General features: G+C 53.0%; 8 protein-coding genes across 8 annotated transcripts; 6 read left to right on the forward strand and 2 right to left on the reverse strand.

Moving 5' to 3' along the window:
* Window positions 1-286: 286 nt before the first annotated feature.
* On the forward strand, window positions 287-1,843 carry AtWU_08939 (U4/U6-U5 snRNP complex subunit PRP31; the record flags this gene model as incomplete). Its single annotated transcript, XM_035504047.1, has 1 exon — window positions 287-1,843. One exon carries the CDS (start codon window positions 287-289, stop codon window positions 1,841-1,843), a length of 1,557 nt encoding a protein of 518 aa, XP_035359940.1.
* Window positions 1,844-2,793: 950 nt separating this feature from the next.
* On the forward strand, window positions 2,794-3,679 carry AtWU_08940 (uncharacterized protein; the record flags this gene model as incomplete). The annotated part of the gene is made up of 2 exons (XM_035504048.1): window positions 2,794-3,403; window positions 3,501-3,679. The coding sequence occupies 2 exons, from the start codon at window positions 2,794-2,796 to the stop codon at window positions 3,677-3,679; spliced, it is 789 nt and encodes a 262-aa protein (XP_035359941.1).
* Window positions 3,680-4,233: 554 nt separating this feature from the next.
* AtWU_08941 (uncharacterized protein) lies at window positions 4,234-5,361 on the forward strand (the record flags this gene model as incomplete). Its single annotated transcript, XM_035504049.1, has 4 exons — window positions 4,234-4,861; window positions 4,911-5,125; window positions 5,174-5,266; window positions 5,323-5,361. 4 exons carry the CDS (start codon window positions 4,234-4,236, stop codon window positions 5,359-5,361), a joined length of 975 nt encoding a protein of 324 aa, XP_035359942.1.
* A 115-nt stretch (window positions 5,362-5,476) lies between these two features.
* AtWU_08942 (uncharacterized protein) lies at window positions 5,477-5,813 on the reverse strand (the record flags this gene model as incomplete). The annotated part of the gene is made up of 3 exons (XM_035504050.1): window positions 5,477-5,516; window positions 5,565-5,614; window positions 5,667-5,813. The coding sequence occupies 3 exons, from the start codon at window positions 5,811-5,813 to the stop codon at window positions 5,477-5,479; spliced, it is 237 nt and encodes a 78-aa protein (XP_035359943.1).
* A 926-nt stretch (window positions 5,814-6,739) lies between these two features.
* AtWU_08943 (adenosylhomocysteinase) lies at window positions 6,740-8,351 on the forward strand (the record flags this gene model as incomplete). The annotated part of the gene is made up of 6 exons (XM_035504051.1): window positions 6,740-6,778; window positions 6,835-6,967; window positions 7,019-7,145; window positions 7,196-7,797; window positions 7,844-8,279; window positions 8,339-8,351. 6 exons carry the CDS (start codon window positions 6,740-6,742, stop codon window positions 8,349-8,351), a joined length of 1,350 nt encoding a protein of 449 aa, XP_035359944.1.
* Window positions 8,352-8,596: 245 nt separating this feature from the next.
* On the reverse strand, window positions 8,597-9,602 carry AtWU_08944 (TIM-barrel enzyme family protein; the record flags this gene model as incomplete). Its single annotated transcript, XM_035504052.1, has 3 exons — window positions 8,597-9,196; window positions 9,264-9,409; window positions 9,515-9,602. The coding sequence occupies 3 exons, from the start codon at window positions 9,600-9,602 to the stop codon at window positions 8,597-8,599; spliced, it is 834 nt and encodes a 277-aa protein (XP_035359945.1).
* Window positions 9,603-10,295: 693 nt separating this feature from the next.
* Window positions 10,296-11,603, forward strand: AtWU_08945 (Tm-1-like ATP-binding domain-containing protein; the record flags this gene model as incomplete). Its single annotated transcript, XM_035504053.1, has 1 exon — window positions 10,296-11,603. One exon carries the CDS (start codon window positions 10,296-10,298, stop codon window positions 11,601-11,603), a length of 1,308 nt encoding a protein of 435 aa, XP_035359946.1.
* Window positions 11,604-11,846: 243 nt separating this feature from the next.
* On the forward strand, window positions 11,847-12,794 carry AtWU_08946 (SDR family NAD(P)-dependent oxidoreductase; the record flags this gene model as incomplete). The annotated part of the gene is made up of 2 exons (XM_035504054.1): window positions 11,847-11,898; window positions 11,959-12,794. 2 exons carry the CDS (start codon window positions 11,847-11,849, stop codon window positions 12,792-12,794), a joined length of 888 nt encoding a protein of 295 aa, XP_035359947.1.
* Window positions 12,795-13,311: the final 517 nt, after the last annotated feature.

Below are 13,311 nucleotides of genomic sequence, written 5' to 3' on the forward strand. Positions count from 1 at the left end.
AACCCCAAATCAAAGGCGTTGTGCTGGCTACCGGGCGGTAGTCGAGGTTGATGCTGATTCCAGATTCCGAATGAATGCTGCGATCCAAAGTCGGACAAGCTGCGGTGTTGGTCTCTTGCGCCACCCCCAGCCACCGCGTTGCTGACTCAGCTCCGGCCTGCAAAGCCCAGTCCGTGTGGCGGCGAACCCAAACCTCGAACTTCACCTGCATCTCATCTACGCGGCCTTGCTTCTACTTTGCGGACCTACACAGCTTGTCTGCTGGTCACGCTGCCGAATACCCATCATGTCAAATGCGGAGGATCTCTTGAGAGATTTTGAGGAGGACGACGAGGATCTTCAGGCTGGTGATGGCCTCGAAGAGGAAGCTGTCGATGAGGAGCAGCTGGCGCAAGCGCCTGAGCTCACCAACGAGTTTGACGTTGCCTTGTCGACCGCCGACGAACTGACTCGTCTACACAAAGTGCTGCGCGATCACTACTCTATTCGATTTCCTGAGCTCGAGACGCTCGTGACTACCCCGATCGACTACGCGAAAACTGTCGCTATTCTGAAAAATGGCCCGCTCAACGATATCAAGGCTCTGTCGACCTCGCCAGATAACATGGTTGGCGTGCCACTGAGGTCGATCTTGGATGGGCCTTCCCTGATGGTTGTGGCCGTGGAGGGTACCACCACCCGAGGCCGGGAGATGACCGAGTCTGAACTCAAGACCGTGATGGATACATGCGAACGGATCCTGAAGCTCGATCGCGAACGTACGGCACTTACAGAGAGCATCCAGTCGCGAATGAGCCAGATTGCTCCCAACTTGGCGGCTTTGATCGGACCGGAGACAGCGGCTCAGTTCTTGAACCAGACCGGAGGTCTGCTTGAGCTAGCGAAGATCCCCGCGTGCAACCTAGCTGCACAGGGCTCGAAGCGGTCGGAGGGACTGGGATTTGCTACAAATATTGGTATTCGCTCTCAGGGATTTCTGTACAACTCGCCGATTATACAAGGTGTCCCGAACGACCTTAAGCGGCAGGCCATTCGCATCGTCTCTGCCAAGATGGTCCTTGCTACGCGAGCGGACGTCTCCAAGTACAGTCCTGACGGATCGCTCGGCGAAGAGCTGAAGCAGCAATGTTTCCAGCGTCTGGAAAAGCTTACGGAACCCGCGCCGAACTCGGGCGTGAAGGCGCTCCCCGCTCCGGACGACAAGCCGTCCCGTAAGCGAGGTGGACGACGGGCGAGAAAGGCAAAGGAAGCTGTTGCCATGACGGAACTCCGCAAAGCCCAGAACCGGGTTGCCTTTGGTAGGGAGGAGGCAGAAGTCGGATATGGTACCGGAGAGGGAACAGTCGGACTGGGCATGCTTGGCCAACAGAATGATGGGCGGATCCGCGCGACTCAGATCGACCAAAGAACCCGAGCGAAGCTTAGCAAAAACAACAAGGGATGGGGTACCGCAACCCCCGTCAGTGGCACATCTACATCTCTCCGTGCATTCGGCTCCAATGCTAGTGGAACGGCCAGTGTGCTTCAGGCGAAGGGGTTGCGGACCTCTGGAGTTGGCACCTCGCTGGGAGGATCAGCCGGTACTGCCAGTACTATTGCCTTCACGCCCGTGCAAGGATTGGAGTTGGTGGATCCTAAGGTACAAGCTGAGTTGAGTCGGAAACGCAAGGCCGAGGAGGATCGGTGGTTCAAATCTGGCACATTCACGCAAGTTGGTGGCCAGAGCAGCACAGCGCCTCAAGGGGGGAATGGAGGTTTTAAGGTTCCGGCATTGCCTCCGAAGAAGAAGGTCGATACAGGCGAGGGTAAGATGGCACCGCCACCGCCGCCGGTGAAGCAGTAAAGGGGGTCATTGTGTTTTTCAGGATTACGAGCATTCACAAGGCGTTATAACGTGGGATTTGCATGATACCATCAAGAACTGTATGATAGGATTAAACAAAAATACCAGTTGCTTAATTATGGTTTAGCTTCTTTGGTCATCAGTGGACGGTACTGTGCAAGGTTGCCGAATTCCATGCGAACCAGTGGACACCTAGCCATGGTTCCAGACGGGATGGTGAAATTTCTCGGGCTGGGGATAGGCAAAGCCCAGCCCACACACCCTGATGGCGCAAGCCCGGAAGATATGTCGTGCTATTGTCTTGAATGTGACAATAACGGGCAGGAACTCAATTCTGCTGGGGGTTGCGCCGAGCAGTGTTTCATAGCACTTTTCTTTATTCTCCATTTGGCACACCGGCTGACCACCGTCCCCTAGCACTTGTAGTTATTGTACCTAGGCAACATATTATAGAGCCCTAACCAACCACCGGAGATCTTGTAGTGCAGACCAGTTGCATGTCGCACCCGGGGATCCGATGATAAGCATAAAATTAGTAGCCGATGATCATCCAGGCACCCGGGCTCTCAAGATTTGATCATCCAACGAGCAGTGCAACATTCCGGCTGACCGACTCAAGTGTCGGCATATTGCGTGCTTTGAGGGTGATCTGATCGATCTTGGATTTTATCGAGTGAAGGTTGGATCGGGTGGATCTGTATGAGCAGCTTCTCTATTGTCGGGTTTCATTTCTTTCTGTTTTCTTTAAATGGCGACATTCATCCCATCATTCTTCTTTCTTGTCTTTTTAATTCTTCTCGCCTTATATTAGTCGCACTTATTGTCAGTCTTTAGCATCACCTTCCACCATTTTTGTTCCTACATACATACACCCCTATACACCACCCCATACTATTATTTTACACTACTACCATCATAGACCACCAGCCCTAGACAATACTACTAGAACAATGTCCCCCAGCATAACCTCACCACGTCCCTCCACCCCCGAAACTCAACATCAACGGCTCAAACCATCACCACCACCACCTACCAACATCCTCCTCAACCACCACACCCTCCTAACCACCAACCCCGAAGCCTTCAAATTCCAAGCCGCTGCATCCCTCCAACTTCGTCTCAACCCAACAATCCCCAATGATTCATCCCTAATACCACCACCTTCAGACACCAACCTCATCATCTCCCCTTACAACACCCCACACCACCTCCTCGACCTTCAGACCCTCAACCCGGCCTCCCAACTCCTCGCCAAAGCGCTGACCCTATTCCACCCCATTCGTCCCAACTACGCCACAGCGCCCTACACCGAGTCCTTCAACTGGGACAGTGTCTTTGGGTTTCTAAGGAAACAAGCGAAAAGCGAGGGATATACTTGGGGCAAGAGACACGAGAATGTATTCTATGTGGTTGTATTCCGGTCGACGTTGACGGCCGATGCAGATGGGGAGAAGTTGCATGTGTTGGATGAGATGTCTTTACGGGAGGCGGTGGCGGGGGGTGGGTTGTTAAAGTATTGGTTTGGGAATGTGGATGGGGAGAGGAGGGGGTTAGCTACTTGTGAGTTCTCTACCCTCTTTTTTTTTTTTACTTTAGAGTTTACTTAAAAAAAATGTTTGTGAGGATGGAGGATGTGCTACTAACGAGTGAATGATAGGTGTATGGCGCAGTCGGGAAGATGCAAGAAAAGGAGGGTCGGGACCATGGCATCGACGAGCACGTGGGGCGGCGAGGGAAATGTATGAACGAATTGAGTTCACGACGTTGAAGTTGGTGGTGGGGGAGGATGAAGAAGGGAATTGGGGATGGGAGTTTGGGGAGTGGGTGGATGAATAGCTTGATCTTATCATATCATTGATTGGGTGTTCGATTGCTAATTGTTAATACTGCATGTATCTTGTGAAGAGTTATACCCTTGATTTCAAAAAAGATCAGCAATGAAATTCTCGCTTGCAACATTTGCTGACCGGAAAATACTACTGAATCCAGACTGGACAGCCAAAAGGGCAGCATTGCCCGCATAGTGGATTCCCCACCCGCGCATTGTGGCGTTTCCAGAAGAGTATCATTCCACGCGGAGGTGGGGAGGGGGGAAGTTCCACTGGATTATTGTTCGCCAATCTCCAATCTGCTGATTGTAACATCCCCATTCATATTGCAGCCGATCAACTTGTCAAGTGTCAACAGTCATGGCTTTGCTGCATGGAACGTCCCTCAACGCGGGGCAGATCCCTATTCTCCAGATTTAGGATTAGGATACGTCACGACACATACCCCGGATAGATATAAAATATATATAAATAACCCTATACCCCAGTTCCTCTCCCCTCCCATCAGTTCAACCAGATAGTTCAACCAATACCACACTACTAAGTAGTACATACTACAAAATGCCTGGCGTCCTCACCCAAACCCTCGCCGTCAGCGACGGCCCCCTCACCTCCGAAAACGCTGCCCTCCTTCGCCCCTCCGACCCTAACCTCCCCCTCGACGAGCTCCGCGCCCGCTTCAACGCCGACGGCTACCTCTTCCTCAAAGGAGTCCTCCCCCGCGAAGACGTCCTCGAAGCCCGCCGCCAATACTTCTCTTACCTCGCCCCCACCGGCGTCCTGAAGACAGACAGCGACCCCGTCCACGGCATCTTCAACCCCGACAAGACCCCCGACGACTTTCCCGGCATCGGGGCTGGTGCGGCTGGTGGTAACGGCCGGCCGGGCGGGGAGAGCGCCGCACAGTTCGTCGATCGCGCCATCGAGGCTCACTACAAGGACTGGTATGCCGAGAAGCTGGTCCAGCATCCGGCGCTATATGCCTTTATTGCCAAGTTCACGGGGTGGGGGGACAATACGTTGACCTTTAAGCGGACGCTATTGAGGAATAATATCCCTCAGACGAAGCCTATTGGGGTTCATTATGATCAGATCTTTATCAGACATGGGGAGCCCACGGCTGTGACGGCTTGGGTGCCTATTGGGGATATTAAGCTGAGTGGTGGGGGGTTGATTTATTTGGAGGATAGTATGTCTTCCATCCGCATTGTATGATGTGGGGATGCTGACGAGGACAGGTGATGTCGTGGGCCAGAAGATTGAGAACGAATTCACAGCCAAGGCTCTGGCAGCGGGCATGACGGAGGAAGAGGCTAAATATGCCTTCAACTCGAATATGATGTCCACGGGCATGTTGTCGGAGAATCCCGCCGAATTTGCCAAGGAGAATGGCCGGCGTTGGTTGGTTGCGGAATACGAGGCGGGGGATGTGGTGCTGCATAAGCCTCACATGGTAAGCAACATCTTATTAGGAGCCTGTGGATAGTGCTGATGGGATTAGATCCACGCATCGACAGTGAACAATGACCCGGATAGAGTGATCCGTTTGGCGACGGATTTGCGGTTTGCAGACTCGTCCCGGCCGTATGATAAGGTAGGTTTATACCTGGGATTCTGTGATGTATTGGATGGACACTGATAATGGTGCAGAGATGGATGAACTTTTACCGATTTAATGACGGTGTTTGATTGGTCAAATTGGGACAATGACAGTGTTGATTAATTGAACATAATTCTTATGACAGACATGACATGATGCTTCCACCTGCTTACTCCCATCCATAGCCTTGCTTTCTGCGTTCATCTACTTCCTAGTAGAAATATCAAACGTACAATGACAGATCCTAGGTCCTTCGTTAGCTTCCATACTCACAAAGCTGGATGATACCTACTGCTGATCATCACAGAACCCTCCAGTCCACCCACCACCCTGTTCAATACACTGCACCTTGGGTTAGCCTATTCTCCCCGGCATACGACCAAGACCAGCATACCGTATTCCGACAGGCAAGATTCGCAATGTCATCCCCACCACGGATCTGGCACGAGGTGGAATTGCTCAACATGATTTCCATGAGGGCAGCCAGGGCGGGCACACCCAACCCGAGGCAGGAGTAGAGGGTGACTAGGGCGGTTTTCATCGTGGTATAGCTAGTTTCTAGTTGGTGGCTAGTTGCTAGTGGATGTTGGCGGTGGTGGATGTCTACCAGAGAGAGTGCCCCTTGCTACGATAGGCCTAGGTAAGATTGGGAGGGACCTTGGTTGACTGGCTAGCAGGGTAGCTGCATTCTGTGAGGGATCTGCAGAGGGGATTACTTGGATTGAAGCTCGTGCATGGCTGCGGATGGTCCGGTGCTACACAGCACGATCTGCTATCGATATGGCGAGGGATAGATACTCGGGATTTGACTCGTTGATCTTTCAATCTTTTGATGCCTTAATTGCTCATGCATTATCTTCATGCCCAAAGAGTTTGTTTTTGTTTCTTTGATCGCATTCACTAGTTATGGCTGCTTCGACGTGGCATCCCTTGCTGACGGCCTTAGGTAAGAGGGGGCCAGATGCACTGAGAGGAATGTCCAAAATCCGATGGTCGGCACCCCCAAGATTTGGGGCCAGTGGGATCCGCCGGTCGCGATGGATACCGGAGGACAATAGTCATCCTCCAGCTGTAGTTAGTCGGTTAATAGTTAACTAGTTATGAGGCAGATGGTTAGTCTTCAGGTTAAGTTCCGAGACCGAGGGGATGGACCAACGGCAGCAATCAGGAGAGGCACCGTCAGCACGCAGTCCGGAAGCATAGAAAGTCCGACCGCATCAGCCCCGCCGGCCGAGCTTTGCTCCGTTTGAATCCTTCACTCTTTCTTCCCCTCTCTCGCTCTCTCTCTCCGCCCTTTTATTTCTCTTCTTCCCCCTCTACTCTTACTCCCTTTCACTCTCCATCTTTCCTCACTTACCCTCCCCCTTTTCTTCTGTAAGCCATATCTCTCCATTTTTCTCATTCTTCTCACCGTCAACTTGACTGATTCTAACCATTGCCTCTCTAGTATCTTCACCACACACAACCATGGCTGCCCCCGCCCAGAAGTTCAAGGTCGCCGACATCGTACGTTCCCCGTTATACCATTCTACCATGATCGCAATTCTCATTCATGCCTCTAGTCCCTGGCTGCCTTTGGCCGCCGCGAGATCGAGCTCGCCGAGATTGAGATGCCCGGTCTCATGTCCATCCGCCGCAGATATGGTCCCGACCAGCCCCTCAAGGGTGCCCGTATCGCCGGTTGCCTGCACATGAGTATGTCGGCCTGACATTTTTCTACTTTGAAACCTTTCTAATCCCTTGCAGCCATCCAGACTGCCGTCCTCATCGAGACCCTCGTTGCCCTCGGTGCCGAGGTCACCTGGACCAGCTGCAACATCTTCTCCACCCAGGACCACGCCGCTGCCGCCATTGCCGCTGCCGGTGTCCCTGTGTAAGTCAAAACTGTATACCAATCTATCGGCTCGATCTAATAATTGATAGCTTCGCCTGGAAGGGTGAGACCGAGGAGGAGTACAACTGGTGCTTGGACCAGCAGCTCTCCGCCTTCAAGGATGGCAAGAAGCTCAACCTCATCCTCGACGACGGTGGTGACCTGACCTCCCTCGTTCACGAGAAGTACCCCGAGCAGCTCAAGGACTGCTACGGTCTGTCCGAGGAGACCACCACTGGTGTCCACCACCTCTACCGCATGCTCAAGGAGGGCAAGCTCCTTGTCCCCGCCATCAACGTCAACGACTCCGTCACCAAGTCCAAGTTCGACAACCTGTACGGTTGCCGTGAGTCCCTCATCGATGGTATCAAGCGCGCCACCGATGTCATGATCGCTGGTAAGGTTGCCGTTGTCGCTGGTTACGGTGATGTCGGCAAGGGCTGTGCCGATGCTCTCCGCAGCATGGGTGCCCGCGTCCTGGTCACCGAGATCGACCCCATCAACGCCCTCCAGGCTGCCGTCCAGGGCTACCAGGTCACCACCATGGAGGAGGCTGCTCCCCAGGGTCAGATCTTCGTCACCACCACTGGTTGCCGTGACATCCTCGTCGGCCGTCACTTTGAGGTGATGCGCAACGACGCCATTGTTTGCAGTACGTCCCTTCTATCATGATCTTTTGAATCAAGCTAACTGCGCAGACATCGGTCACTTCGACATTGAGATCGACGTTGCCTGGCTCAAGGCCAACGCCAAGTCGGTCCAGAACATCAAGCCCCAGGTTGACCGCTACACCATGGCCAACGGCCGCCACATCATCCTGTTGGCCGAGGGTCGTCTCGTCAACCTTGGCTGTGCCACCGGCCACTCTTCCTTCGTCATGTCCTGCTCTTTCTCCAACCAGGTCCTTGCCCAGATTGCTCTGTTCAAGGCTGAGGACGCCGAGTTCGGCAAGAAGTACGTCGAGTTCGGTACCACCGGCAAGAAGCCCGTCGGTGTCTACGTTCTCCCCAAGGCTCTCGATGAGCAGGTCGCTCTCCAGCACTTGGAGCACGTCAACGCCAAGCTGTCTCAGCTCACCCCCGTCCAGGCTGAGTACCTTGGCCTGGAGGTCACCGGACCTTTCAAGGCTGACCAGTAAGCCCTCCTATATCCAAAAATTTAATATATTGGCAGCTACTGACTAAGAGAAATAGCTACCGCTACTAGATGTCGAAATCCTACTGCTAGACTTCAACATTCACGATGTTACGACGACATATACAGGGTTCTTTATCAACATGGGGCTCAAAAGCATTGTCTTCAACGGCAAATAAAAGTGGCTGGGTATGGCTAGGGTTGCATTGGTGGTTGTGGAGTAATTGTTCAACAGAAGATACCAGATAATTGAATACATCATATTCCTACTACAGTAGTTTACCAAAATACCTCCCCCTCCCCACAACTAGATATACTTACAACTGAATCTCCTTAAACTTCCTCGCATTCTCCTCCAACGCCACCTCAACAGGCAACCTCTCCATACTACTCGCCCCAAAGAACCCATGCACACCCTTACACCTCTTCAACACATACTCCGCATCCTCCGGCCCCGCCAACGGCCCCCCATGACACAACACAATCACCTCCGGATTCACCTTCACCACCGCATCCCGCACCTCCTGCACCACCTTGACACACTCATCCAACGTCAACGCCGTCTGCGCCCCAATCGTCCCACTCGTCGTCAATCCCACATGCACCACAATCACATCCGCGCCCGCGCGCGCCATCATCTCTCCTTCCTTCACATTGAACACGTACGGCGTCGTCACCAGATCCATCTCCCTAGCGATGCGAATCATCTCCACTTCCTTCTCATATCCCATCCCCGTCTCTTCCAGATTCGCGCGGAAGTTCCCATCGATCAGACCGACTGTCGGGAAGTTCTGCACCCCCACGAACCCGATGTCCCGTAGTTGGCGCAGGAAGGTCCGCATGTCTCGGAAGGGGTCGGTGCCGCAGACGCCCGCGAGGACCGGGGTGTTTTGGATGAGGGGGAGGACTTCGTTGGACTGTTCTCTTGGTTAGTATTGGTGGTAGGAGGGAAGGGAGAGCGGGAGGGTGAGGGAGGGTATGTACCATTTCGACCACCACGGCGTTGGCGTCTGAATAGGGCATCATGCCTGCGAGAGAGCCTCGGCCTGCCATGCGGAATCGGCCCGAGTTGTAGACTAGGATTAGATCGGCGCCGCCTTTTTCGATGAATTTGGCGGAGAGGCCGATTCCTGTGTTTTATGTCATTGTTGTGGTTAGTGGTGTTGATGTTGATGTTGGTGATTGGGAAGATGGGTGAGGATGGTATGGCATTGGAGGGATGGATGGGTACTTACCGGCTCCCGCACCGATGATGATGGAACCATCTGCTATGGTTTTGCGAAGACGGTCGAGGACTTCTTGTCGGGTGATTGGGCGGGGCATGGTGATGTTATTGTGTATGTGTGTATGTTGGAGTACTTATGTAGGGTGGGTGTTGTAGTAGGGATAAGGAGAGTAGTATGTTATATACTAAGTCGAGGGCTAGTAGTGGAGGACAGTTGAGGATGGGCCTTAAATAACCTCCGACCTACAAAAGTCGGAATTATGACGAATGAAAGAATGTCGGAAACAAACATCCCCGTGATAGTGTGACTGTATCTCCGAAGGAGGGGTAAGAGGGGGTATGCCAAATCATCAGTGGATCAGGCGGTTACCGCATAATTGATAGTCAAGTATCCATTTTGGTGGCGGATGAGTGGTACTTTTAGTCCTGGTAACCACTTCAGCTGAGGATCGTCCGGGATTTGACCCACGGCTAACCCTAACTAGTCTGCACCGGCGTGCTTTTATCTGCAACTGAGACTCCTCTCTTCTGCGTGATTAATTTATTTTATCTCGCCTCGAGGTTTTTTAAAGTTCCTGCGACAAGTCCCAGTCGGTATTACGCACGATAGTAGTCTCCGACATGACGGTGCAGCGCAAAGCCGATCAGTTCCTCAGCTGCCTGCGACCAGCCACAGTGTAACATGCCCCTCTTCAACGTTATAAACCCCATTCCCATTGAATAGTAGTAACATCGTCTTCTCTACAACACCTCCCATATCTACAACAATCATAGTAATAGTATACTGCAACATGCCAACCATCCTCCTCCTCGGCACCTGCGATACAAAATGGTCCGAACTACTCTACCTCCACTCCCAACTAACCTCTAACCCCTCCATCTCTGTCCTTCTCATGGACGTTGGCCGCGCCGCCACCTCCTCTCCGCTCATCAACATTCCTCATCCCAGCCTTGACAACAAAACAATCGACTACACCCAACTCCCCCGAAACGACTACATCCAATCCATCACCCATCTCTCCACCCCCACCGTCGCCGACCTCTACCACAATGGCAAATTCCACACCATCCTCTCCATCGGCGGCAGCTGCGGCACCACCATCGCAACCACCATCATGCGCGATGCCCTTCCCATCGGATTCCCAAAACTGATGGTCTCCACCATGGCCTCCGGCGACGTGGGTCCCTACATCCAAGAAACAGACATCACCATGATGTACAGTGTCGTCGACGTAGCCGGCACAAACAGCATTCTGAACAGAATCCTCCGCAACGCGGCAGCCGCAGGAACCGGAATGGCGATATCATACCATGATCAGCTTCATACCTCCGAGTCTAATAGCACGAACGGACACACCCAAAATGGGCTCCACAAGCAAAATGGGTCGAAGCAGGAAACACCCACGAAAACCAAAATCGGTATCACAATGTTCGGCGTGACCACACCCGCCGTAACCCAAATCCGCACCTACCTGGAATCCCACCTCCCGAATGCATGCGAAATCTACGTCTTCCACGCCACCGGCTCCGGCGGAAAAGCCATGGAGCGACTAATCCGCGAACAACAGCTCGATGCCGTCGTGGACCTGACCACCTCCGAGATCGTGGACGAGCTCGCCGGCGGTGTATTGTCCGCCGGACCGGGACGGTTGGACGCCGCGGCGGAGAGGGGCATCCCGCAGGTGGTGAGTGTGGGGGCGTGCGATATGATTAATTTTGGGACGAAGGATACAATTCCCGAGCGGTTCAGCGGGAGGAGGATCTATGAGCATAATCCGACAGTGACGATTGTGAGGACGGATGAGGAGGAGAATCGACGGATCGGGGAGTTTATTGTGGGGAAGTTGGGGAAGGCGAGGTGTCCGGAGAACGTGGTGGTTATGTTGCCGACGGGGGGAATCAGTATGATGGATGTTCCGGGGAATGATTTCTATGATGGGAAGGCGGATGAGGCGTTGTTTGGGACGGTGGAGAAGGGGTTGGAGGGGTCCGGGGTGAGGGTTGTGAGGTGCCAGGGGGATGTAAATTGTAGGGAATTTGCGGAGAGTGTAGGGGAGACTTTGTTGGGGTTGTTGAAGAGTGTAGTTAGTAAATTGTAGTATAGTTGAACTGAATTTAGGGTATATGTTAACTTTCAATCACTATGTAGATCAAACCTACTTAATAGCACATCTTAACCTTGGTGCCGCCGGAGCACCAATGAGGTAATTTCCCGGTGGCCATTTACCCGAGTTACAGTTTCTCTGAAACTTAAGTATAAATTGAATTCCCCAACGATCATTCTTGTACATTTTACTTCTGTTTCAGAGATACTACACAACAGTACATCTACATCAACCAACATGTCCCGTTCCCTCGAAGGCAAATTCGCCATCGTCACCGGTGGCTCCCGCGGTACCCCATCCCCATCCCCATCCCCCATACCCTCTCCACCACCCCACTAACATCCCCCAGGAATCGGCGAAGCCATCGCCCACAACCTCGCCAGCAAAGGCTGCTCCCTCCTCCTAAACTACACCTCAGACAGCTCCCGCGCACGCACCGAATCCCTCTGCAGCACCCTCTCCACCACACACAACATAACCTGCATCCCCGTGCAAGCCGACCTCTCCGACCCCACCCCCGCCATCAGCACCATCATCTCCGCCGCCAAAACCCACTTCACCTCCCCAACCACAGGTACCCTAACAATCGACATCCTAATCAACAACGCCGGCGTCAGCAAAGACCGCTTCCTCAACGACCCCTCCTCGGGCCCCATCGACCCCGCCTACTTCAACTGGCACTACACCATTAACGTGCTCGCCCCGCTGCTCCTCACGCAAGCCTGCGCCGAGTACCTCCCCCGCAAGCCCGCGCACAGCGGCCGCATTATCAACATCTCGAGTATTTCCTCCTCGTTGGGGTTCACGGGCCAGTCGGTGTATGGGGGTACCAAGGCGGCGTTGGAGGCGATGACGAGGACCTGGGCGAGGGAGTTGGCGGATGTGGCGACGGTGAATGCGGTGAATCCGGGTCCCGTGGTCGGGGATATGTATTTTGCTACGGGTGAGGAGTTTTGGAAGCAGATGCAGGGGTTTCAGGATAATGCGCCGTTGAGTAAGTTGCAGGATGGGGAGGAGGGGTTGAGTGAGGAGCAGGAGAGGTTGATTCGGGAGAAGATGGGGGGTAGGAGGCCTGCGTTTACGAGGGAGATTGCCGGGGTTGTGGGGATGCTTTGTACGGAGGATGGGGCGTGGTGTACGGGGAGTGTGGTTTGTGCTAATGGCGGGTTGAAGTTTACTACTTAGTTGTTGTTGGCTTTGGGATTTTTGGGTTGGGGGGTTATGTAGGGTTGAGGAATGATTAGAATAGACTGGTGGTGTGGGAACCATGTTAACGATATACTCAATTAGCTTATTATTGATACACGTCCTGAACTGGCTTAGAATTCTAGTAGTATTTTGCCAAGTAGTCAAGTGGTTACTTACTACTACTATGCATCTGGAGGATATATTTCCTAAAGTGCACTATGAGTTGGTTGTGATAGGTAGTTCTCTGCATTGGGTATACTAGAATCTGTGGGTTTTGCTTACAGTGCTCGAACTGTGCCATAAGAGCAGTCGCTTATGTTTTATTTGCCGATAGATAATAATAATAACAAGCAGTCGCTGGTATAGAACTACTATAGGATTATATCGGTGTCTACCTCTTGGTATGCGAGTTAGGGTTATGCACGTTCCCGTCAGCCTCGTGCCGTGACTACCGTAGCCCTAACTTCTCGACTGCCACGTTCGCTCCGACCTGGAGCGTTTCAACGTCTTCTAA

Source organism: Aspergillus tubingensis (genome assembly GCF_013340325.1).
Source record: "Aspergillus tubingensis WU-2223L DNA, scaffold_9, whole genome shotgun sequence".
Lineage (NCBI taxonomy): Eukaryota > Fungi > Ascomycota > Eurotiomycetes > Eurotiales > Aspergillaceae > Aspergillus > Aspergillus tubingensis.